Source organism: Centrocercus urophasianus, unplaced genomic scaffold, assembly GCF_019232065.1.
Source record: "Centrocercus urophasianus isolate 14NV4802_14NV808 unplaced genomic scaffold, USGS_Curo_1.0 seq_16, whole genome shotgun sequence".
NCBI lineage: Eukaryota > Metazoa > Chordata > Aves > Galliformes > Phasianidae > Centrocercus > Centrocercus urophasianus.
The window spans coordinates 41793209-41818724 of NW_024884711.1; the positions used below are offsets into that span (position 1 = coordinate 41793209).

Below are 25516 nucleotides of genomic sequence, written 5' to 3' on the forward strand. Positions count from 1 at the left end.
ATGGTGGAGTCTCCTTCTCTGGAGATGTTCAAGACCTGCCTGGATGCCTACCTGTGCGACCTGCTGTAGGGAACCTGCTTTGGCAGGGGGTTGGACTCGATGATCTCTGGAGGTCCCTTCCAACCCCTACAATTCTGTGATTCTGTGAATGTATTTTTACAGGATTTATATATAAGAAAAATGTACCATTTACTGTGTCCCATCAAAACAACAACAGATATAAGCAAAGATTTTATTAATTGCTTTTAAAAATACATTAAAATTATAATGAATATCTTTTTTTTTGAGAAGAGGCTTTTATGAAATCATATCAAGTGTATGAATCACCTTCAGTACTGTTTCATTGCTCATTTTTTTAATTTTCTAGTCAAATCGTACCATACTGAAGTTCAGCCTTGTTGCTTCATCACCAGTTTTGCTAATGTTTGCTATAGCTCTCAGATATTTCAAATGTTGTTATGATGCAGTCTTTTTCCTAAATAAGTAACCTGAAAATAGAGGGGAAACAGCCCAGAAAAATTGCTCCAGTATCTAGAATAACAAAAGTGAGCTTCTGTTTCAGTCCAACATTTTCCTTACAACTCTCTTTAGATTGTACTGTACAGCAACAATTCATTTTGTGAAGATCTTCCTTGGCTAATAGGAGACCTTCAGCAGGTTGATCACAGTAACTAGGAATGCTATTTTGCTGCTTTAAGTTTTACTCAAATTTTTGAGTGAACTTTATTTACTGCTGAGTGTCTTCACTGTGAGACATATAATCCAAGCCTCCTTGCTGCTTCTGAAATTCTGGGTGCTTTTTTATTAGGGAAAGGATAAAAGTCTAACTTGTGGCAAGCTGGCATATATTTTGTAGAGGAAATGTACTGATGCGTCCCGACTGCTGAAGTGTCTGACTTCAGAGCAGGCTTTTGGCAAGTTCCTGAGATGGTGCTGCCACTCTCTTTGCTGAAACTGCTCAATGTTGAACTGAGCACGGATAGTTCACTCGCTTCTTCTAATTCCTTGTGTTGCAGTGTGCCATCTTCCTTTGAAACCAGTCTCTGATTGTCAGAACTGCACGATTCATTCCTGCAGTGGGAAAGATCCCAGGGAGCTTTCTTACAAGGAGTTTGTGCCAGGCGGTGAATTCCCAGGTGAGTACGCCAGGGTGAGCTGTCGTGTGCAGTGCCATTGCTGGTTACCTCCAGCCTGACCTTTCTGACAGGGACACGTTCCGTAAATGACTTTGAATTTTTAACTTTTTTATTAATTAAAACAGCATTGACCATTGATTCTGGGAGAACGGATTCATGCTCACCTGTAAGAGAAACACATACATGCACTTGAGTAGGGTGGCAGAAATTAAGGGTCTGCTTCAGCTGAAGAGCTTTAACAGATGAGTGGTGCCTGTACTCCTTCCATCTGTGACCAAGAGTAGTTCAAACTCTTTTGATCCCAGATTACAGAGAAGTATCCCTCACTCAGTTTTGCAGTTTGAAGACATGAATGCTACCACAGAGTCAGTTCAACGATAATGGAAATTTATCAAGTCAATATTGATCTAAGCGCTGCTCTAAGACTCATTAACAACACAGATTGAGAATTGACTTTCAGTAATTAACTGCTTGTAAGCAAAAATTCTTAAGGTGAACAGGGGCCTGCTTATTGTGTCGATTGGTACACAATTTGAGACACAGATGTTCGAGATGATACTGTTTGAAGCTTGTATTCACAACCCAAAAATAGTCTGAATTTCTTTCCTCTTTTTCCCAACGCAGAATCATTAACGTATAGGCTTGTATTTATTACTTAATTATTTTTTCCCATCTCTGTGGCTTAATTTCTAATGTGTTATGAAAGTTACTGCTGGAAATGCATAGGATATTAGAAATAGAAATGCTAATGCTACCTTAATTAGATGTAGCAGCTATTAAATTACTGAACATGACTGGCCTTCTGTGCCTTGAAAATGAATAGAATCTGAGCCATTGTACTAAAGATAAACAAACAGTGCTGTTGACATTGTAAGCACTAATTAAATGCACTTTAGTTACTATAAATATTGCTTAAAGTGGAGCTTGTGCAGAATGCTGACCTTATTTATGGGGTTGAGTTAAGGGAACTGAATTTTTTTCAGTACAAATGATGAAGTATATTGATGTGAAAAAGAACAGACAGAGAGTTGATTATATTTTGAAACACAAAATCTGAATAGCCACTTAAGAGAATTCAAACCTTGAATTTGAACTGAAACTAATTGGAGTAGGATGTTGCCATAAAAAAGAAGCTAATGCAAAAATCCTTTTAACAGTCTTTCATATCATTGATATGAGAAACGATCTGAAGATATCAGATGCAGCTATTTACTGGCAGCAAATGAACCTGTACAGTGGGGCTTGAGTTAAGGAGAGGCTTTTGCTGCTGTCTTTGGCTCCCACTACTAAAGCAACAACACCTGTACAGTATCATAGAATTTTCTCTGCCCCTCAGTTGGCCACAGAAGGTTGATCTGATAAGAGCTGGGAAGCAAGAGTCATGTGCATCTTCTGCTTTTGTGCAGTGTTATCAGGAGAGAGGAGACAAAAGCACACGCTAAGCTTAGAGCACGTGTCTGTGCATATGTCTATACAGTGAAATATACTAGAAGAATTTCCTAGTGTGAAGCCATTCTTAGAGATGAGAACACACAATTTTGTATCATGAAACAGTGAGAATCAAAGTTATGGCCAGTCTTATGGTCAGTCTTCTTCTAGGAAAGTCCATTTGCACAGCAATGGTCAGCACAACAGCACCAGGCTACAAAGGAGGGTTTGTTCTTCACATGTGAGAGAAAAGACAAGAGAAAGGAGGAACTGAGAGACTGTCAGGGATGCAGCTTTGCATATTCTTGTAGATATCACTGCACTTTTAGATGAACTCATGTTTATAGGCAACATCAGGTTTTATCTTGAATCATCTGAACTGGTCTTCAGAAGAATTACAGCCTGGTTTGAGCTGATCAGAGAGTTCAGTGTAATGCATCAGTCCAAGTCAAATAATCCAAACTGGTTTTCAGTTCAGGTTTGATTTGATTCCTTGGCTACAAATGCGACACACAAAGTTGAGCAATGAGCTGTAATAGAAACGTTGGAGCCCTGAGCCATGCTCTGTTGAGCTAATGCACATTCAGCACTCCCTGAACTTCTGAAGAAAGCTTGATTAAGATCAAGCTTTTTTTTCTTTTAGAAAAGACAGGTCTTTTGAATTGCACATAATAACCTTGCAGTAAGGTTGTCTACCATTTGGCCTTTTTCATATGCTGTCATCATAGATTCTGAATTAACAGAAGTTGATCTTTGAAGTCTTGGAAGAGATTTCTGCAGTCAGAGGTCCAGTTTATTCCAATGTTACTGCGTGCTCTGAATGCTATTTTAATTCCTAAAGTAAATACTGCTTTTCTTCTTCTTAGCCAATGAATAATAAACACACTATCGTGTTATCCCCTACCTGGAGATCTTCAAATCTTGTCATCCCTTTTCTCAAAGAATCAGGAACTGGCAGAAATATGAAATATGTGGCTGTGTGTATTGGGGACAAACCAGAGGCAAGTTGTTTTAAGGTGACTTATCATTTAGTAGCTCACCAGTCAAAAACCTAGAAAAGTTAAAGAGTCTGAAATTCTGTTTGAAGGTTTACAATTCCATTGCTCTGGCAAACCAGGCAGATAATGAGATGCAGAGCTGGAAGTCCTTATGGAATCTTGAAGTTACCATTCCAACTGCAGTGCTGTAAACCTGCAATGCTCAAAACCACTGTGGCACCATGGAAAGACAGATGGCCTATCTGCAAGAAGCAGTTCAAGGTTTTCCTAGTTAGAAATTTTTGCAGGAATTTTTGGGACCACGGAAGGAATGAAGGCATCCTTCTACCATGGAATGTCATGTCTCTGACCTTGGAGGTTTGTGTGCATCTGTGGTCTTATTGTTGTCATTGCCCTTCAGCAACAATTTTACCCTCTGAGTACGGTGGCAGTACAAGGAAATGATAACTGTCAGTACAGAAAAGCAGTGCACACTGCTTTGTGGAATGAGCTGGAATTTCTGGATAGCTCAGGCTTGTAACTTAAGGGGTGTAGCAATGCTATCTCATTATAGTGGTGGTTATTGCATCCTGACATCCTCTTGGAAACTGATGCACGTAACAGCTTCTAAGTGCTGAGCTACGTAATAGGTTTTTCCAACTTCCAAACCACATGAATGTTTAAGGTTAGCTTTAGTGGTGCTGAGAACTCAGCAGTTTCTCACAGCAACATTAACCCCTTCCACACAAGGTGATTAAAGGCAGAAGTTCATTGCCATAGGTTCTGTGTTTTTGTTAATGTTTTGGGCTATGTGCATGCATATGAAAACATGTATATCAACTTCCAGCCCTACTAAATTTTTAAATGCTCAGAGCTGTATCGTCCTACTTTGTCTTTTCTTTAATCTTCAATTAGTGTCCTGGCCAAAAAGAAAAAAAAATTGCTCTGATTATGTGTATTACATTTGAAGTTTCATCTGAATTTCATTAGAATACACACCTCTGCTTCCTTTCTTTAACTGGCTAATATTGTTCCTTTGCCTTCAAGTTAGTTGTCTTTCCATACCTGATAAAATAAGCTCGCACATTCACATCCCTTTCTTCCTTAAATAAGCTTTTTTGGTTGGTTGTTTAACATTAGAATTTCTTGCCATTTGGGTGAAATGATATTGAGGAAGCTAGTATATTTTCTGGTTCATAATAAGGTGTTTTGTCAATTGTTTTGATGACCCTCCTAGTCAGATACAGCCAAAATCCAGAACTGCTGAAAAATGTAGAGAAAAATGTAAAGAACAAGATAGCCTAAGTTCTCTATTTGTTCAGCTAACTACTAACACCAGAAGTGAATTAAGCACGTTTTGCATATTGGTATTGCATTCAAAGACAATTTCATTAATTGATTTAGTATTCTCAGTATCACTTTAACTTAGAAAGTAACTGGAAATATGTCGGTGCAATATTGCAAGCAGTAGTTTAACTGAAAACTTCAAAACAGTTGAATGTTTGTTTTATAAAAGCTGTCTGGCATAGCAGAAAGATGATTGATACACTGTCACTTCTTCTATTTTCCAAGCACTGTGCAATGAAAACGTTTTCAGAAAGGGACCTTTTGTTCCAAGATTATATCTTAGATACCCACTGTTACTTAGTAGAAGTTATTTTCTAAGCAGATGCACTTTTGCTTCATAATTGGTTTTGCCTCCTATAGTCTTGTAGGATGCATTTCTTTACATAGATAAAGAGAAAAAGAGACAGAAGATCCACGACTGATTGTTCTGATGGAAGAATTTGACAAAGTACATTTCACAAATAGATTGATGATAGATGTGAAGTATATGGCTCCTGTAAGAATAAACAGCAAGGTTAAGAATTTTACTTTCCTAACTTAAAACCTGTAAAACCTTTAATCAAATGCATTCATCTATTTCAAATTGATGTTTTTCTGCTGTGAAACTTACTGATAGAGCCAAAAGACTGCCTGTTAGTGAAATGAATAAAAACCCTAAACTGACAGAAAAGTAGACACTTTGTCCCTCTCTTGAAGCCAAGCATTAAAAGAACAAAGATAGAAGTTATTCAGTATATAAAGTTGTTACATCTACATTTACATCGTTTCCTATAAATCCAGGCATACCTGTTTTAAATACAATAATGTGTGATTGCAGCTTTTGCTTCTGTTTTATGTGGTCATACTGCTCCTCAAGTAAGCTTACATCCATCTTGGTTGGCTGCTTATGATGATCTGAATCTCGTAGCTCTGAGGTATGAGTCACTGAAAAAATACCAGTCGTGCATTTGTAAGCCTTTACCATCTGTTCCCACAAGGAACAAAAAGTCATGCAGAAGCAGGACATTTCCTTCATTGTGTTTGCAAAAAAAGCACATCAGAGTATCTGAAATCTTCCTAAATGATGAAATAATTCTCTTTTCTAAGTTGGGTTACTTCTTTCAGAAGTGTCTGTTCTGAAGCTGTGGATTTCAAGCAGCTTGTTCTCCTGCAGCACACTTTGAGCTCCTGCATACAGATTTCATGGTGATAGCAGGATTTATGATTGGATTTAATGTTGACTTAAGGTTGTGAACACATGAGGCTTTGCCAAAAAAAACAGTGAAATTCAAAACCTCATTGAACACGGTCAGGTGCTCAAAGGGCTGGATAATACTGGTTTATGTAGCAAGGCTAACTCTTAAAGGGGTGCTGTCATGGTGACCTGACCAAGACAGTAATTCCATCACGGAAATCTTCAGGTTTCTTTTCAGTTTTTTTTTTTTTTTGTCTTTTCCTTCCCATTCTCCTTCCTTGACTTTCACCCAGTGTCATTCTTATTGCAGCCTCTTGGGCAGTAGGGTGAAGACTGAACTGACAACCTTTATAACCTTGGTAAAGATATTCCTGGGTGCAAAGTCAAAACAGAGCTTTATGTAACAGTGAGGGAAAGATTAAAAAAAAACCCAACCCAAACACGTCTTTTTCTTTTATGAGTCAAAGTATGAGAGTGTCTGAATGATAAGCTGCACGTTTCTGTCCCTGAAACAGGTCCTTTTGATGCTATTACAAGGATCCAAGAGAGTTGTGTGCCTGAAACACTGTTCAGTGTCAATCTAATTGTTCATCTGCTCGGTTCCTTGCAGTGAGAAGCATTGCACAGAAACAGTGTGAAAGGGCAGTGTGTGGAAGGAATGCCTGCATGCTGTATTTTTCCACTTACTGGGAGAAATTATGCTCTCATTTGCGTTCTAAATGATTTACTGAATCAGGTTCAAAAACATGCAGATCTTAGGAATCTGTTTGGAAGTTGTGTGTACACCGGTGACAAGTCTTGCTACATAGTTACATGCATACGGTTCTGGTAAGGCTCAATTGGCTCACAGGTGTAAATCTGCTTTAATTCACTTATTCACTTAATTGCTTTTGCCTTTCTATTATGCATGTGCCTTGCAAATCATGTTCCCCAGCTCAGCTGCAGTCCCATTCTGCCCTACCAGAAAGAAAAGTAAGCACAACAGTTGATCAGACGCTGACTATTTGTCAAGTCATCTTCTCCCTCCTGAGCCCTGAAAAAGCATGTGTTGTGTTAAGAGTTGTTCTGATGTGCTATGGCTTTGGAGTATCTGCTTTGATATTCTGCCTTCAGTAGTGACAAACACTAGTGCTCTGCAGAAGGCTCCCTTGTTTTTCTGCTGTTCTGAGTTGTTGGCACATGGAGTCCTCCTTTGGACCTTCAGGCAGTGGGTTTCTGCATTGGGGCAGGAGATTTAATTAATCTCATTGCAGCTTGAGCTGGTATTCAATACAAACATTATTGATGGCCATAAAAGTTCCCCAACCTTCTTAAAATTCCAGTCACACTGTGTGGCTCTCTGACCTCCTGAGAAAGTGACTTGTACACCCTGAGCGTGTGCTGCAGACAGAATTACCGTGATCCCATCCCTTAACGTGAATGTACACTCTGTCTTAAAAGATGTCCACCTCTCTTCCCATTAGAAGGGCAATGAAAGTAGGAGTTTTTATCTGATCAGGAAGTGTTATGATTTTTGATCACTTGTACTGTAGCATTGCCTCAGGCTCGTGGAAGGCCATCACGCTCAGCTGCACGTGTGCTATACAAGGCAGCCTCTTTCCAGACAGTTGCATGGGTAAATAACAAAAACAGAACGAAAGAAAAGAGCTGCCCAGTGAAATAGAGTGAGTGCAGGTGGTACAACAGGTCAGGGGAACCAGGAACAGGATTAGCTTTTGTGTTGCTCAGCCCATCCCTTACACACTGGGTTTGTTTCCTTTACAGGGAACGGCTGTGAGCGTGGCATCCTGATTCTGCCTCAGGTGGAGTGTGTTTGTGTGCATGCATGCATTTGGCACTGCTTACTTTGCTTGCTATCAAGGCGTGTGTATACACATACATACGTGTGGTTTGTGAATAAGTTGCAGTCAGGATATGATTCATAAAATGAGGTGTAGATCCAATATCCTGGGGATCACAGAGAAAATGGGGTTGTGATTTTGATGTATAGTGAGCTGATGCAACTGATTTTTGTTACGCCACTGACATAAGCTTGCAAATTGCTTACCTGAGGCTTCTGTTCTTGTACTGCAGTGGAACACCTTCCTTTGTACTCCAGCCTGTTTAGGTAAAAGGAAAAAAAAAATCTGTCTTTGATACATACAAAATGGAAATGATGATTTGTGTTTAAGCCAGTCATCACTCACTCTTTAAATGGAGGTACTCAGATCTGCAGACCGCTGTGTGCTTTTAAAATATGCAGCAGATGGCACTATTGGAGTGATGTGACTGTAGGCTCGCCTTAGTCCTAAAACATCAGAGGCCCAAATTTCCTTTGCGTGTTTCTGAGGAATACGAGCAGCCAAGCCGCTTTTTAGCATTGCTACGTGCATTTCTTAACAGTACTGAAAACTCAGTGTCATGATTAGGTTTCTGAAAGAAAATTAAAAAAAAAATAGCCTTGTCTTTAATTGAACAAACTCTTAAAATCATCTATGAGTGATTTCATTATCCACTGAAGTCTGAAGTGCTATGTTTTCTCTTAAGTCTGTTCATCCGTCACACAATGGAAGCAATTTTTCATTTCCTTGAGGCAAAATAAATTTGTGAGTATATTACAGTCCAAAAGCAATGGTTTTCAGAACTTGACGTAGATGCGTACTGCCATTGGTTGCAAAATTTCATTTAAAAAGATGCAACTAATTTTATCACATACTAATTAATTTGTAAGTAGTAAATAATTTTTTATTCTAAAAATGTTTGAAGGATCTTGTAGGAATCACTGTTGATTTAAAGATAATTAAAAAAAAAATGCTCAGAACAGTTAACTATGACTGAATGCAATTCCTGCAGCCCTGGGTTTTATGGCACACCTGGGGCTGGAGGCATATATGGTTATTCACATTGCTCATGTGGGGAATTACAGGCACATGGCCTGTTTGTGAGGGGTACAAAGACAGAATACAGATATCTAGATTTAATCTAGATGATTACGAGGGTGGATAATGATAGGACACTGGGGAATGGTTTTAAACTAAGACAGGGGAGGTTTAGGTTTTATTAGGTTTTTTATTTTAGGAGGAAGTTTTTCCCCCAGAGGGTGGTGAGGCACTGGCACAGGTTGCCCAAGGAGGCTGTGGATGCCCCATCCCTGCAGGCATTCAAGGCCAGGCTGGATGTGGCTCTGGGCAGCCTGGGCTGCTGGTTGGTGACCCTGCACATAGTGGGGGTTGGAACTGATGAGCATTGTGGTCCTTTTCAACCCAGGCCATTCTGTGATTCTGTAATTCTATGATAATCCCCCTTCTGTAGCTTTCTATAGACATACATGTATTACTTACACGTAGTTTGAATTGTTGGAAACTATTAGATTGTTAGAAAATTTAGTAACAAATAAGAAACATGGAAACAGGGTAGCTGCCCTTATTGGTGCTCCAGACAATATTAGCAGAATCAATAGTAATCATTTACTTTTTAATGAGGTTTTTTACAAGAGTGCATATCTTTCTGTTACTCAGAGCACAGCTTTCAGGCACACTGCAGTTAGGGACTGGTTAAGTAGTCAGAGCACAGCACTCTCTAATGATGCAAGATCATTTTTTGGTGTTCTCTGCACATCCATGAGAGTGGCATGAAGAAGCCCATGGTGCAAGATTTCAGAATGGTCTCGAGATGTTTCTTTTATCTGCTGACCTTTTGCTTCTCATATCTGGTTTTGCATGTGTTGAAACCTTGGTGCTATGCCATTCTTTTGCACGGTCACTGTGGGTTTTGGTTTTTGGTTGCTTTTTGTGGGTGATAAAGGCAGTAGGGTCAAAATCACTGGATTCATAGAATCACCGAATCATTTGAGTTGAAAGAGACCTTTAAAGGTTATCTGGTCCAACTCCCCTGCAGTGAACAGGGACTCCTACAGCTCGATCAAGTGAATCAGAGCCTGGCTCAGATGGATTCACCTACATTAAATTAAACTGCGCTGATGGTGAGGGGTTAAATGCAGCAGATGTCCTGCATGTGGGGTATTTTTTTTTGTGCCCGGCATAAGCAGCATTTAAAAAGCTCTGTTCTTCTGTCTTCACTCTGTTGGTGCTGAGGATTAATTAACTTTCCTTTGGAACGTTAACTGCTATGGAAAGTAATTTAAAATGCCAAGCTTTGCACTGTTAGCTGTCTTTACTCTGTTGGTTGTCTGCATGAGTAGGACTGGAATCTCTCTCTCTTTGTTTGAACAGTCAGCATCCAAAACGTAAGGTCAGGATTTGCTGTTCATTTTGTGGTTTTGTTTTGGTTGCCCACTGAGAGCTCCTCAGATGCCCTCTTGTGAGTGACAATGTGCAGAGGCAAGTCAAAGAAGAAAGTGAAGTTATTTACATTTTAGACATTGTAAACAAATGAACCCTGCCATCTTTCCTTCCTGTTTCCCTTTCTTCTTGGTTACAGGGTTTCTTAAATCAGAATGACAAACAAAATGGTAGTTTTAGTCTTGGAGGTAGCCAAGGTCAGGCTGGATGGGGCTCCGAGCACCTTATGCTGCTGTGGGTGTCCTTGTTCGCTGCAGGGGAATTGGACCATATGGTCTTTAAGGCTCCCTTCCAACTCATACGATTTTATCATTCTATGGTATTAACATTATAAAACTGTCCATGAGAAGTGGACGAGAGGGAAGTAAATTGCCTTCACAAATAGGTCTTGAGAGGATTTTGGAAATTCACTGCAGTTTCCTTGATTTTTGAATGTCTTAAATTCCAGTTACTGATAAACAGAGCTCATCTTTATGGTATTGTTCTGTAAGTATATTTTCTATATGAGCTGTTTCTCGGTGTTTCCTGCCCATGGAGTTACAATGGCTCCAGCCACTTACATTTATTTGTTCTTGCAACAGACAAAAAACACTTGCATGGAGGAACTCAAGGAGATGTTCCAAGTTCAAATAAGATCTAAAAATGATTGGATATTTTTTCCACTTGTAAACTACATTAATTTGATTTATTCTTGATTGTAAAATAATTTTTCCTTCTTGCTGGATAGTGCTAAAAAGTGCAAGGCTTGGCTCTTATTTTTTTTCCACTTAAGGCATTGTTTGAGTAGGAATTAATTTACCCTTGATTGTTTTTAATCAATAAAATGTACTTATCTGTAAGAGTGATAAGAATCAGATACAGCACGAAAGAACTGGTTAATCTGTTGTTAATGAAAAGTTTTATCAGGATGACAACATCTTGCTTTTGGGCTTTAGGACACAAGCCACTTCAGTATTCCTCTTGAAGGGAATCTGCCAGGTGGGTAAGATTGAATAAGCCTCGCAAATGACTGTGGTTAAGACAGTCCTCCAAAGAGGATGGTTGAGTGCTACCACTATTGTGGAGTGAATGTGGACTTGAAATCTGTACAGAGGAGGGAAGTGTCCTAAAAAAATGATTTGCCAGTCAGAAACATCCTTCACTTCCATGCAGAGATCTCATGAGGAATTTGTTCTGCACTTCATAATCACTAGTAGCACAACTGAAGTCAGTGAAATGACATCCGTAAAACTAGAGTATATAAAACCAGAAGCAATTCCACAGTGCCTGATTCAGCGCCTACTGAAGTGGAGAGCTTTCAATAGATTTCTATTGAAATTAGTAGAAATGAAATTGGAGGATTTTATGTACATGATTTAGTGCAGGCTCTGACCTGACCAATACACATGAAACTGGCAGTATAACCAACAGATTGGGCAGCGAAGCCATCATTTAAATTCTTTGCAAGTACCCACTGTTCCTGTGCTTTCATAGGCTATTGTCTGAAACCCTGTGCCAGTTCTTCATGAGGGGTGGCCTCTTAATGGCCCTTAGTTAGTTAGTGCAGTCCAACACCTGGGAATTTGAGTATACATGTGCCAAGAACTAAATCCTGCAATAAGGCTGCAGATAATTTCTACACCTAAATAAGGTACGTCTTCAGTCTCAATGTAACAACTGGTTTGGGCTTCCTGTAGTGGAACTCGTGCAAGAGGCTTCTGCTGGATCTTTGTCTTATAAACTTTTGCTCATTCACAGTGCAATCACTAAAATTAGTGCATAACAACAGTCCTGATACATTACTTTTAAACAATAAGTATTTATTCTGGCAGAGTGAAAGCTGAGGTTCTCTACAGTGTCTGGAGGTATGGATAAACACAATTGTTAGCATAAAGTACTTTGGTGGATAAGTGCATATTTACAGAAGGGAAAACATTTTTGATGTTACAGGTTCATCTCATTACAAAGAACAGCAACTTTGTATTTTAATTTATGATACTGTGGTATTTTGAATTATCAGCACTTGGTTGAACATTGCTGAAAATTCTGATAACAGAATACAGGTGATGCTAAGTAGAAAAGGGATGACCTTTAGAGAATTATTGTTGTTCAGGAATCTTTCCAGAAGGCAGCTCTAGTGCTCACACTGAGGTGTTTTTTTTTTCCTTAAGGTGGAGTATTATTGTTACGTTACATAGAACTTAGAACTGTAAACATTCTCCCATTTAATTAGCAGCATTGCATATGACTGTGAGACTGGCTGGCAAATAGGCAGAAATTCATCTGACCCAACGTAGTACACTTTGATGTTTCTGAGGTTAATTAAAGACCCACAAGATTTCTTATGGGAAAAAGCACAGTTGTGCCACCAAGCCCAGCAATGCTAGGTCTAACATGGACTGCCTTAGTTGTAGGGATATCAGCTGTGTACATGCACTACGTGTAATGCTGTCTTGTTTGTGCTGAGCCAACCTTTGCTGATGTACCAATATGAAGTACTTGTTTGGGATGGAGAATATTTGGCTGTCTAGCTACTTAAATAGGTAGAGGCCCCAAATCTGCTGGAAGCAAAAGGATGGGTAGCGTTGAAGCAGCTTGTGGACTTCTCCTATGAAGGTGTAAATACTTTCACCTACCATTCAATTTTGTAGCCCACATCCATCAGGACTACAGTCAGTATGGTAATGCTAATTAGTATCAAAGGTCTGGTCTCGCTGTTCCCTAGTTTTTTGGCACCTTTCAGATGATGGGATGATACTGAAGCACAGTAGTTAGGTTGGGGGGGAAATCAATATCATTAGTTAGCTGAGTAGTTAAAATTTAGCAGAACAGCTAGAGGCCTAAAGCATAGCAGTATTGCTCCTTTGCTATAGCAGGTCTGTGCAAAACTGCAGAAACTGGTTGATAGGAGAATGGAAAAAGCCTACTTTTCCCTTTACTGTATATATGTGCTGTGAGTGATTAATCTTTGCTGTGCCTCAAACTGTTAATCTGTGATGGTGACATTTTATCCATGCTCTCTGGAAATTTTGGACTCGTCAGTACCAAAACATCAGTGGCACATGAATGCAACTTCACTGATAACAACACAGCTCTAATCCTTGTTTGCTTTCAAGAAATGATTTTAGAGGTTATGGCAATGACCGCCAGCGTAAGCCTTAACACAGAAAGAAAAGCTGCAATGTCAATTTTCCATACAGAAGCAATTAAATCTGGGAGAATGCTGACCTGTTGGGATGAGGTGTAAGAATGACAGAATGAGGTTCTGAGAACATCCTGATTTTCATTAGAAAGACCTGAACAGTAAAAGTAGCATAATTAACTTTCCCATTCTGTCTTTGTGGAATCCTTATGCATTCTTCCACAATAATTTAAGATCTGATAACACTAGGGCTGTTATCCCAATCCTATAACTTTTCTGTGCTGTTTAAAGCCAGGCATTTCACACAGCAGTCTGACCACTGGACGATCTCACTGCTGAAGGACGGAATTGATTCTTACATTCTCACGATGTAAGACTGCTTTATATAATTTATTAATCCTTTTTCAGTACTTTCCCTGAAAAAGCTTCCTTTTTCAGTTCTAACACTTTCTTTTGAAAGTTGCACAGCTGTCTCTTTCCGAAGCGATTCATCATTCCTGTGGCTTTCTTTAGGGCTGACTTCCTGGGCAGCCTGGTCTGGTGGTTGGTGGCCCTGCACATAGGAAGGTTCAAATGAGATGATCACTGCGGTCCTTTTCAACACAGGCTTGTGTGTGATTCTGTGACTTCAATTTTTTATTTTTTTATTTTATTTTTTTGTGAGCAACTGTACATTGAAAACGGGAGCGTTTCAAGCCTTCCAATTCCATATCTGTCCTTATTCATAGGAAACATGCAGTAAGATCCACCCAGCCCGATCTCTTCGTGGACAGAGGAATCTCAGCAGCACCAACCGCTGCAATCCTGTGATTTAAAGAAGCGTTACTACAAACCGGGTAACCATTCGACACGCCTTCGCTTTCAGACACATCGGTGCTTCAGCTTTGTCCAGCTGGACCTTCCCTGATTGCAGACTCACAGAACCTGACGCTGCTCGCCCAGCCGCAGCCGAACACTCATTAACTCGGGTTCACCTTTAAGCAGCCGCTGCAGTGCGGAGCTCCGTTCAGGGGGAAGGCCGGACTTAAGGCCGCCGCTTCCCTCCCGGCGGGGTTCGACATGGCCGCCCCCTGCTTCTTGGGATGGGATTTCAGCACGCAGCAGGTACCGCAGGTTTCCTCCTTCCCTTCCCTCCTTCCTTACGCGGCTCCGCCGCTGCTTCCTGCGGGCTGGAGCCGGCTGCTCGCGCTTAACGGGCCGTGCCGTGCTGCTCCCCGGGAATTCGGCGCTTCCTCTTCCCGAGTCGGGAACACTGCCTCTTGCTGGCTGTAGAGCACAGGCTGCTGTATATCCGCCCAGCCTTCTGCACGCCTTCATCTGCCTGCGTAAGGTTGTTGGGCCACCTCTTCTAGCGATGTGCTGCTGCTGTTTGTTTGAAGCTGCACGTCTGAACTGGGCTGCATTCCTCTGCCTCATGTCCTTTGGCCCATGTGGCCAAATCAGCGTTGGTAGAACTGTGCGCTTTAATGCTGAGGGTTTTACAATTGCTGGAAATTCTGGAATTCCTTAGTTTTGGAATTGTCAGCGTAGTCTGGTGTCAACCACACTGCCCAAATTTGTTTAACTAGCAGGTATGCAAGTAAGTCACTTCGTTATGGCTGTGCTGAAGAGGCGTATGCAGGTTACTCGTATTAAGTTGGTTATTTTTAAGGGAGAGCATAGCAAGCAGAAAGCCAATTAAGCTGCAGCTGGTCAGAGCCATGTTAAAGCTAGCACAGTGCACCAACTTGGTAATGAGTGGTGGTAGTGCATAAATGAGGCCCTACATTAATATGGCTAAAATTAAATAACCCACCCCCAAATGCAATGGCTTTGTTACTTGAATACAGCTCTTTGAGATGACGATCTTTGTAGTTTTTTTTCAGTCTGTTCGTTTAGCAGCAGCTTGCGTTCTTTCCTTTGTTAAAATGCAGGACATGAACTACATTCTTGCTTTTTATTTGAGGCTGTTAATGTTTTTCTTCATCACTAGTTAAACTTGACAAAAGCTAGAGTGGGAAAGTCTGCGGTACCTCCTAGCCAGTGCTTGCAAGAAAGCTCAGCCTGATGGACTTAAGATTGGGATGTTGCTTTCCCTTGGCTGCAGAAGCTAAGTGTGCAGCTGTGTAATGTCTTCTGAGCTTTGCCAGGTGGAGATCAGCTTACTCCCTGTTTAGGGGTTGAGGGAAGATCCTCAAAGTGTTCTAAAGGTCTGCAAAGTTCTTGGATAATATTGCAGAATTAAGGGATCACAGAATGGCTTGGTTTAGAAGGGACCTCAAGGATTATGAATCTCTAACCCCCCCCAAACAGAGGGAGGGTGACCAACCTACATATTTAACGCTATCCCAGGGCCCCATCCAACCTGGCCTTGAACACTTCCAGGGATGGGGCATCCTTATCCTCCTTTCTGGACAGCCTGCTCCAACACCTCCCCGCTCTCATAGTAAAGATCTCCCTGATATCCAACCTAAATTTTCCCTCCTTCAACTTAAAAGCATTTCCCCTTGTCCTGCCTTTATCTACCCTTTAGAGGAGTTGACTCCATTCCTGCTTATAGGCTCCTTTTAGGTACTGAAAGGCTGCAGTGAGGTCACCCCGCAGCCTCCAGGCTGAACAAGCCCAGCTCCCCCAGCATGTCTTCATAGGGGACGTGCTCCAGCCCTATCACTGAAGATGAGGCTATTAAGAAAAACACACAGAAAATACAACGTGTTTAACCTAAGATACTGTATTCCTTGGGTGGATTGGTTACTGTGGTGCAAGCTGGGAATGGTGTATCTCATTTACTGTTTTTTCTTTTAGCTTGCACCTTATTCTAGTGTAATTAAAGAGAGAGAGAAAGTGTAGGGGAAAATGCAAGCAAATACACACATTGCTGGGTAACTGACATGCTGTAAATTCACACAATGACTTGTTTCATGTAAAATTGTGTCTGTACTTATAGTCATTTGTATGGATTGGGGTGATCTTCTTTCCCTTTTTATCTGTGAGAATTGAGTTACTATAAATGAATTACCAGTGCTATCTAATTATGTTGCTGGACGGTTTTTGTTAACATCCTGTTTTATTTCTTCTAGCTGAAAGTCATTGCTATTGATGAACATCTGAGAGTCATTTATGAGGATAATGTTAATTTTGATAAAGACCTTCCAGAATTTAAGTAAGTTTTTTTTTTGTATTTTACTTGCATAATCTCGTTTAGAACTTTGACTATTGAGACAGGTCTGTTGCCTGCTTTGCTCTCGTTGGTATGTGTAGAGGTATGGAAGCAGTTACGCTGCATTTGTGTTTTGTACTTCACAAGTGAAGTTTGTGCCCTTACCTTGCTTGATATGTAAATATGGCAAGAATTCCCCAGAGGAGAAAGAGGAAATAAAAAGACCCTCTCACCCTAAGGCATTATGTGTAAACTAACCAATGTATATTTTCTCATCTGGGACTTTTGCTGTTAACAGGTGGCTGTTTCTTTTTGGACACAGAAGTAAGCACCGCCTCTGTGTCAGGATGGAATGCTGTGATAACAGTGAATAAATTGCATGAGAGGAACTTCTAAAAGGCTTTTGAAGACAGATTCAGTGACTCCCAATGTCACATTAGAATGTATAAATTCTGATTTATAGATAAGAATTTACAAATTCCATCCGCTATGGTCATAAGTGTCAGTAAAGTACATTTGCTTACAGCAAAAAACTGAGTTTCATCTTCTAGATTTAAGTCACTAATGGTGACAGTTAGGAAACTTAAAGATAACTGTTACTTGTGTGGAGCCAATGAACAGCATCAGCACTAGAGTCTATCACAGATCTTACACCAGGACAAAAGTCCTTCCTTGCAATTTATTTGCTTTAGCATTGGGTCTCTCTCTAATGCTGTTTCCTAAGAGCTGGCCTTTTTCAGCTTTCAAACTCTGATCTTTTCTTTGCTCCTAACAAAAAAAGAAAAACCCCAAACAACACTGCAAGCTCTCTTTAGTTATTAATAAACTTGAAAAACTTTGCTTGATGGGGAAAAATGTACTGAATTTATGAAGAAAATACCATTTTTCCATTTTTAGGACTCAAGGTGGAGCCCACGTTCACAGTGACCGACTGACAGTCACTTCTCCTGTGCTAATGTGGGTCAAGGTATGGACGAGCTGTTATGTCAGCCTTCTGGGAGTATTTGTAGTATGTGGTTCAGCTTCCTTTCTGTTATAAGAAGCTTTGCCTAGCTTTACTGTGGTTGTGCAGCATCCAGGTTGCACTGTCTTTTTAGACTGAACTTTGCTAACTGATTCGTGTCTCAAATGGCAAGTGGTTGAAGGGAATTTATTTAGTAATTCCCAATCATCTTGACTGGCATTTATTTTAAAATACAGATAACATTGTCTGCTGTTTTGAAAGCAGTTTCTGCAACTCTTGCTCTTGCATAGTGCTGTTGTGATTTGAATAGTTAAAGACATTTAAAAGGTCACAGAATTCCCAGTTGGTGATCAACAGCAGTTCTGTCTGATAATACAAGAAGATTTGGTAAATTGGTTGCAGGTGGTCTGTAGAAACATAATAAACAGTTTATTTATTAAATTAGTATATGATAATGGTTTCTTGGGAAATTTTGAAACATTATGGTGGTCCATCTATCAAGAAAGTCTGAGAAATGCAGATTTGAATCAGCTTAAATAAAAACAAATAGATTTTTTGGTTTTAAATTTTAGTAAAATAGAAAAAGAGCAAAAGTAACCTAGGTACTTCAGTGCAAAAATGTACTTTCAGCAGATGCTGGAGTTGGTGATAATGAGGTTGCCTTTTAGCATCCTGTAGGATGACTTGTAGGTTGCACACCATTAAAAATGTCAGATTTCCAAAAGTAAGAATGGAAAAAGTTAATTGTGTTTTGTAACTGGCTCTCTTAATAGTTGCTTTTAAATGAATTGGAATTTATTAAATCTTCCTTTTATTTAGATTTCAAAGAATGGTTCTTTGTGATTCAACTAGTTTAAATATTTTTTTTTTTCCTCTTTGTGATTCAACTTTCCTTTTATGGACTCTTACTTAGTAAATTAATGCATGCGGCTTCTTGAAATCCATAATCATTAGCTAATTTGTCATTAGCTAATTTTTCATTACCTGCCAATGAACTCTTACTAGTGATGACATGAGTTTACTCTTTAATCCCAAGGCCTGTGAGTATGCATAATTTGGTATCTCGTTACTGTCATTCTTGATTCTGTTTGTTCTTGTAGGCTCTGGATATGATTTTGGAAAAGATGAAGTCTTCAGGATTTAACTTCTCTCAAGTCAGAGCTTTGTCTGGTGCTGGCCAGGTTAGTTCATAAAAAGAGAAATCACTCTTAACGTAAACTCTAATGAAGGCATACTATCTAGTCATGTATTTCCTTTTAATAGTTATATCATAAGATCACAGAACGGCCTGGTTTGAAAAGGACCACAATGCTCATCTACTTTCACCCCCCTGCTGTGTGCAGGGTCACCAACCAGCAGACCAGGCTGCCCAGAGCCACATCCAGCCTGGCCTTGAATGCCTGCAGGCATGGGGCATCCACAGCCCCCTTGGGCAACCTGTTCCAGTGCCTCACCACCCTCTGTGTGAAAAACTTCCTCCTAAGATCTAACCTAAACCTCCCCTGTCTCAGTTTAAAACCATTCCATATTATGGTAGATCTTAAAGACATCAAGTAATATCAAATCTTCCATATTAAGCAGCCATTAAAAGATGTGTTACTCAAGGGAGCCTAAAACCTGAAACATATGGAGCAATCTACAGAAGGTAATGGGAGTGGAGGGTGAGACTTACTGATCTAAACAAGTGCACTGTACAGTGCATAAATAGCTGGCTTCCTGTTTAAATTATGTACACAGATCTGAAGTGACTGGGATAACTTTGTGCATATCTAGGTGCTTGTAGAAACAGGATAGAAAAAAGAAAATGATTAGCTGAGGTTGCTGAAGGCATAGTAAAGTCTTGTTGAGCACGGTTTTTATTGATTAGGGCAGAGATTTGCCTTTGATGCAGTGAGGACAAATATTCTGCCTTTGCCATGATTTGCTCTGCCATTTTTAGTTTATTTTTTTCAGATTTATAAACCCATCCTGATAATTAGTTAATTTGCTTGTCTCCTAATACTTTGGTAGTGAAACAAGGAAGCTTTTGCACCTTTCACAGATTTTAAAATTGTATTCAAAGTGAAGAAACCAGCAAAGTCATAGCTAATTCTGACACATGAGAGCTAGGTTATTCATTAAGTAGATCTGGGGCTAATTAATCTAAATTGTTGCTTTGATCTCCATGTATTATTTGCTGGAACAAAGTGTCTGAAAATAATAACCTGCATCAAGGCTTTGTTAGGAATTCCTTAGTGGAATAGAAGTTAGAGACTGGAAGGAAAGTGCAGCTCTCTCAAGCAGAAGTAGGAATTGTTTTTCCAAACTGCCAGTGTTCCCTTTGCTTCAACTTCTTTCTTCGAATTAAAACCACTGTGCTTCTATAACTTGGGGTCGCTACATTCAGATTCTTTCAGGTAGAGTAGATTTCTTTTAACTGCCACTTTCCAACTCACATTGTCATTCTTCCTTATCTCTTAAGAATCTTGTCTCTGTATTGCCAATCAGATAGCAGAGGCGTACCAGCGTGCCAGGTTTTGGTCTCAGTTGTCGGCAGAACTGGAACAGAAACGTTGATACAATCTGGATCATAACGTGGGTCAAGAATTGTGGGCCTGGGAGGTTCATCATTAGTGGAACACTGAATGGTGCCTTATAGTTTGCTTTGGGTGATCTAAATATGAACAGCTAGAGTTGTCTGACATTAGAAAGGCTTCTGAGAGTTGGAGGTTAAGCAGCTTATTCAGTATTATGCAGTTGGTTAGCAGTGGCTGGGGTGGGCACGTGACTGCGGGACCTGGGGTCTGTGCAGGTAGAGCCAGGAACAAATTGTCTGCAGCTCTGGCTACAGCTGGAAGAGCCCTCAAAAAAACAGCTAATGGCATGGGTTAGCAGTGTGATAACAGCTTCCACTAAAAGTTGCTGTAGTTTAAGGTCATATTTGTCTCAATTCCTATGTTTTCTGGTTTGCTCAGTCTCAAATAGACCTTTAATATGAGGCAGTTGGTTTGAGAAGGTACATTTTCTTTCTTGTAGTTTGGAGAGAGTTCTCTGTCCTAAGAGCTTCAAATTCAGATCAAGCTGCAAAGTTCATATCCTGGGGGACTATCTCCAACTTGTATTTTTGCACTTCTTACAGCAACATGGAAGTGTATATTGGAAGAAAGGAAGCATCCAAATCTTAAAGAATGCATCACCCGAGCTGCCTTTGCATCAGTCACTGAAGGTAATGTTCACACAAGAACTTTGAAAGGAGAGCTACACTGGTCTTTTCCTGGTCTTCATGCATTGCTTTTTTTTTTTTTTTCCCCCCTGCAAGTGTTTTCTCTGGTTGCATTTTCCTGCAGTGTAAAGTGAAATGTACTGGTTATTCCTTCAGCTCCAGAGCTCCTGGCATTTCCTGTTCTCTTGAGTGAAAGTATATACTGTTTTAAAAGCTTATTGGTGCCAGTAGGCATCCCAGAATCTTTTAATGTCAGAGCTAGAGCCTGTTTGTTCTTTAAACATAACATTTTTGTAAACAACCTGTAAATGTTGTAGGTTTTTTTAACCTGTATTAAAAGAAAAAATGGTGAAGAATATTATTGTACCAGAGTTCCCCGCAGTGCTTGAGTTTTCATTAGAAAATACTAAAAAAAATAAAAATTTACACTTAGCTCTGAAATGATAAAGTGGACAGAATCTCCTACCAAATACTTTGTTGAACCTCAGTACTTTTTTGGAGGCAGGGGTTTGATATGTTTTGCACACAGACTTGACAGATTAGTATTTGAAAAATAGGGAGAAAACAGCTTTCCTTTTGAAGTCCTTTCTGTAGTTCAATATGCAGCCGTGTCCTGGGGTGAATCAGGCCCAACACAGCCTGCCATGAGAGGGAAGGGCTTGTGTCAGGAAAATGTTCTTCGCTCAGAGCAGTGGGCACAACCTTGAGCTGCCAGCGCTCACGGAGCCTTTGGACGCTGCTCTCAGATACAGGTTTGGATTTTGCTTGGTCTGTGTGGAGCTGGGAGGTGGACTCGGTGACCCATGACCCTGAATGTGTGTGTTTGGTGGCCCTGCTAGGCAGGGGGGTTGGAACTACATGATCCTTGAGGTCCCTTCCAACCCGGGTGATTCTGTGATTCTGTGTGATTCTGTGACCCATGTGAGTTTCTTTCAACTTGGGATATTCTGTGAATCTCAGATCAGTAACAACAGTCGAATACTGAAGGAGAGGCATTTGTAGAAGCTGATCTATTAAATGATTAATTTTGGAGATACCTCATGCAGAAATCTTGGAAAGGGAATGAAAATGCTATCTGGTGATGTGGTAAGCCTCATTGTTTTGCTTAACAATTATGCCAGTCATTGAAGAGAAATCTGTTAGAAGAGCTCTAGAAAGATCATCTAAGTGTTGAGGGAAAAAGCTTGTCAAACTGAGTCTAAGCTTGTATAAAACATCCTGGGGCTCTGGCCTCCAAAGGAATGTACTGATATGTTGCTGCAGTACGTTCAGCTGCAGGGTATGTGTGATGTACCAGCAGATAAAGCCTGCTGCTTCCCTCAGGTGTGACATTTGGGTTAGGCTTTCCACCACTGGCTGACATACTGACCAATACTGTTTTCCTTCAGTTACTGAAAGGACATCAGAGAACTGACCTGTGAGCTGACTCCTCTGTCTGCTGTGTTGTTATTGTTTCAGTAGGGACTTCTTAGAGATGAGGTGTTATTCTTAAAGAATACTGTTTGTTCCAGGCTTGTTTTGCTGTCAGTAACAGCCCCATCTGGATGGATTCTAGCACAGCTTCGCAGTGCAGCGCTCTGGAGAATGCTGTGGGAGGAGCACAGCGCTTAGCAAATATCACTGGTTCTCGAGCCTATGAGGTAAGAAGCATGACAAGAAAGTCCTCAGCAGAGTCTTGTGACCAAAACCAACTCTGTCACATCACAGCAGATAATGATCAGCCGTTAATTATAAAAGAGGCAGTTTTATTCAGTGTTTCTAAAGAAACTCCAGTGATATTATGCTTTGCAGTAAGCTCATGAAGAAAGACGTGGAAATCCTATTCTGTGGAAATTCTCAAGTAAAATTAGGCAAAACACTGGAAATTTTACTTCAAGAAGCAGTGCAGGAGTAAGTTGGATTAAGCTGTTGCTCTTGGCCTGTGGTTCCCCAGATGTGGTGTTCAGTGTCCATACTTACGGTCTCAGGGTCCAGCTCTCTGCTGGGAGCTCCTGTGCAGCCAGGTTTCCATTGGGATCACAATTCACTTTGTGTTACAGATTTACTTGGGGTTAATGACTCAGTGTTTTGGGATCACTGCTCAAGGCTACTTCTGTAATTTAGATTGCCCTTTTGATGTTCCATGAAGGCTAACAAGCAGCTGTATTAACCTAAGAAAAGTGAGCTTCAGAAGTTTGGGACTCTATCAGGGAGTGCTCTGTCACTCATCTCATCTTCCCAGCACTTCCCTCTCTTACAACCACGACAAAGAGTTATGGAGTGGGAGTGGGGCTGCCCTGCAGGCATCTTTGCACCTGTCTGCTCTCGCTGTTAGTTCAGTAAAGTAAGGCTCTAACCTCCCAGAATTCTCATTCTGGTTTTGAATCATGAAAGGTTTATAGCCGGTGTTTGAAATCGGATTTTATATACTACTAGCGGTTTATTTTTAACTTACTAAAGGTTAAGGTTTTGGAAGATCAGTATTATGGGGTTTTTAGTTATTTGATGTAATATATGAAGGAAAAATAGTTCTTCTCAAAACTGTTAATATCTTGTACTGATGTTGCTTCTTTAAGTATAAAACTTCCTGCCTGTTCCCACTTACCTTCCTCACAGAGAGGCACGCAGGTTGGATAGCCTAAACCTTTTTAAGAAGGTGAAGGCAGCATTTCAATAGTGTTAGTTCCTGAGCATGTAATAAGAGTGATTCATTCCACTGAACTGTCATTTCTGAAATGTAAATTATGTATAGTAATGTTTTTTTTTCTCAGATTTTTTTTAAAGGTGAGCAAAATTCTCATAATGAGACCATGTGTTATAGCCTGTTTAGTGCAGATTGCCTGCTGTGCACTGACTTTCATCATGCATCAGACAAATTAAATATCCAAAGTGCAATGTACTGAACTCATTACACAGAGTTAATGATTATTGACTCCATTTAAGGTTTGTGTTTCTAAGCATTTGCATTTCTTTCTCAGCGTTTTACAGGAAACCAGATAGCAAAGATTTACAACCAGAACCCTGAGGTCTACGCACAAACTGAGGTTGGCTCAACTTCAACTTGTACTTATTGGAAATCACAGTTGAAAATCTTTTTAAGTGGAATTTTGTGATGTCACCTTTTTTTTTTTTTCCTCCCCTAAAAGTATTTTTACTTTTGTGCTTGCTTTAAGATAAAATTCTGTGACTTTTTCTTTTACTTTTTGTGGATTTGTTAGTCATTAGATAAAACACAAATTGGGCATCAATTCCTGAATGCTGGTGTAACACAGTGGGCTCCATTGGATCCTAGCTTTTGTGGAGTAAGATTTATTACAGGCTTTTATTTGAGTGCCAATAGGCTGGTATATATAACAGCTCAAATATGAGTGGGCAGCTAAGCACACAGATGAAATTTTAATAGTGACAACTGGCTGTATGCATCCAGAAGTGTTGTTGTTCTGCCATACAAAGCTGGCAGCCATGCAGATATGCATAGGAAACAACTGCAGTCAATTCTAGATGTTTTTTCAGAAATTTTTTCCCTGCAGGAAACAACTTTGGTTGTTATTATGAATGAAACACGTTTAGTTTCCTCCTGTTTTTTTTTTTTTTTCTTAAATTTTTAGAAATCTATATAAATTCCTATACCTCAATTTGTTAAGTCTGCATCTAGCTGTGACTAAAATAGTTTGAAACAAGGTGAAACTTCCATGCAGATGTGATATAAACAAGGGAGAAGTTCCTGTCCTGTGAGTTGAGAACGCCATACGTCTTGACCTATGAAGTCAGACTGCTTGTACTTTTACATTACTGCAGTTCTTGTTAGCATTGATCATAATTTTTAAAAATCTTATTCCTGCATGAAATATTTAATTTTGTGGGGAAGTGAATTGCAAATTTTGCTGCCTATTTTGTTTTTTTCTTTTTGTTTCATTATATAATTTTTTATGCTGGTTAAGGCTGGAATGAAACGGGACTAATGCAAGTTGATGGTAAGCTTAAGAATAAGTTTGGAGAAAGATGCATTAATGGCAGGGGCAGGGTGGGGGGTGAGTTCCTGGGAACTAGAACTGCTCAGACTAAGCTAAGACAAAAGGCTGGTGGCACTGATGCCACCTTTTTGGTAGCAAAGGATGTGCAAGAAGCTATGTTCTAGCACAAATGTCTGTGCTCTTAGGAACCCACAAGAAACACTTAGCAGCTTGATAGTTTCAGCAGCATGTGGAAGGTGGATACCTTTCCTCCTCTAGGTCAGCTTGATAAACTAGCTGATTCACAGTTTAACTTCATCCTTTTCCTTCCATTTCAGGCAGCTTGTGCCCATTGGGGCACCGCAGAAGGTAGGCCTTTGTTATCTAAGCACAATGTGATATATTCCTGGGGAGAGATGCATGAAGAGCAAGTGCATCATTAAGTTTCCTGGCCATTATAAGTACATTTTTGAACTCTGGCTATAGTACATCCCTGAATGCCATGCGAAGCAGTGGTTTCATGGTCATTAATAACAAAACCCTGTCACTGCTGGCTCATAGAGATTTGATTCTGATTAGTTGTTGGGTAACAATTGTAACTCTTTTGAATTAGAGAGCACAATAAGGAATTTGTTAGCTTTTATGCCAGTTTCTGGGGGCAGATAATACTTGATCCTACCGAAAGCTCAGCAGTAGCTGATTAACTTCGTAGTTCCTCTAGCAGACTTGAAATGGAGGTGAGTTCATGTTGCATCAGTGTTTTGTGTTATGTGACCAGGGCATTTTAGAGCTGGTGCTAGAAGCCCTGCAGCATCT

General features: G+C 40.1%; 2 protein-coding genes across 2 annotated transcripts in view; one reads left to right on the forward strand and one right to left on the reverse strand.

Moving 5' to 3' along the window:
* The window catches only part of XYLB (xylulokinase), a 363191-nt gene that overhangs the window by 4534 nt on the left and 333141 nt on the right, over positions 1-25516 (forward strand). The window contains 8 exon segments of the mRNA XM_042816633.1: positions 1017-1136; positions 14192-14567; positions 16523-16605; positions 17500-17569; positions 18667-18747; positions 20685-20771; positions 22280-22408; positions 23726-23791. Coding sequence (XP_042672567.1) covers positions 14523-14567; positions 16523-16605; positions 17500-17569; positions 18667-18747; positions 20685-20771; positions 22280-22408; positions 23726-23791 — 561 coding nt within the window. The 5' untranslated portion in view covers positions 1017-1136; positions 14192-14522.
* Positions 219-6082, reverse strand: CUNH9orf152 (chromosome unknown C9orf152 homolog). Its single transcript, XM_042816632.1, has 2 exons — positions 5675-6082; positions 219-1300 (listed from the first exon to the last, which is right to left on the reverse strand). The coding sequence occupies exons 1-2, from the start codon at positions 5901-5903 to the stop codon at positions 744-746; spliced, it is 786 nt and encodes a 261-aa protein (XP_042672566.1). The 5' UTR covers positions 5904-6082; the 3' UTR covers positions 219-743.

Excerpts from the sequence above, each read along its gene's own strand:
- CUNH9orf152 (XM_042816632.1), bottom strand. The coding sequence starts at position 5,903 with ATGAAGGAAATGTCCTGCTTCTGCATGACTTTTTGTTCCTTGTGGGAA. Across the intron at positions 1,301-5,674 it reads CATTATTGTATTTAAAACAG|GTGAGCATGAATCCGTTCTC; the intron begins GTATGCCTGGAT and ends TTTCTCTTACAG.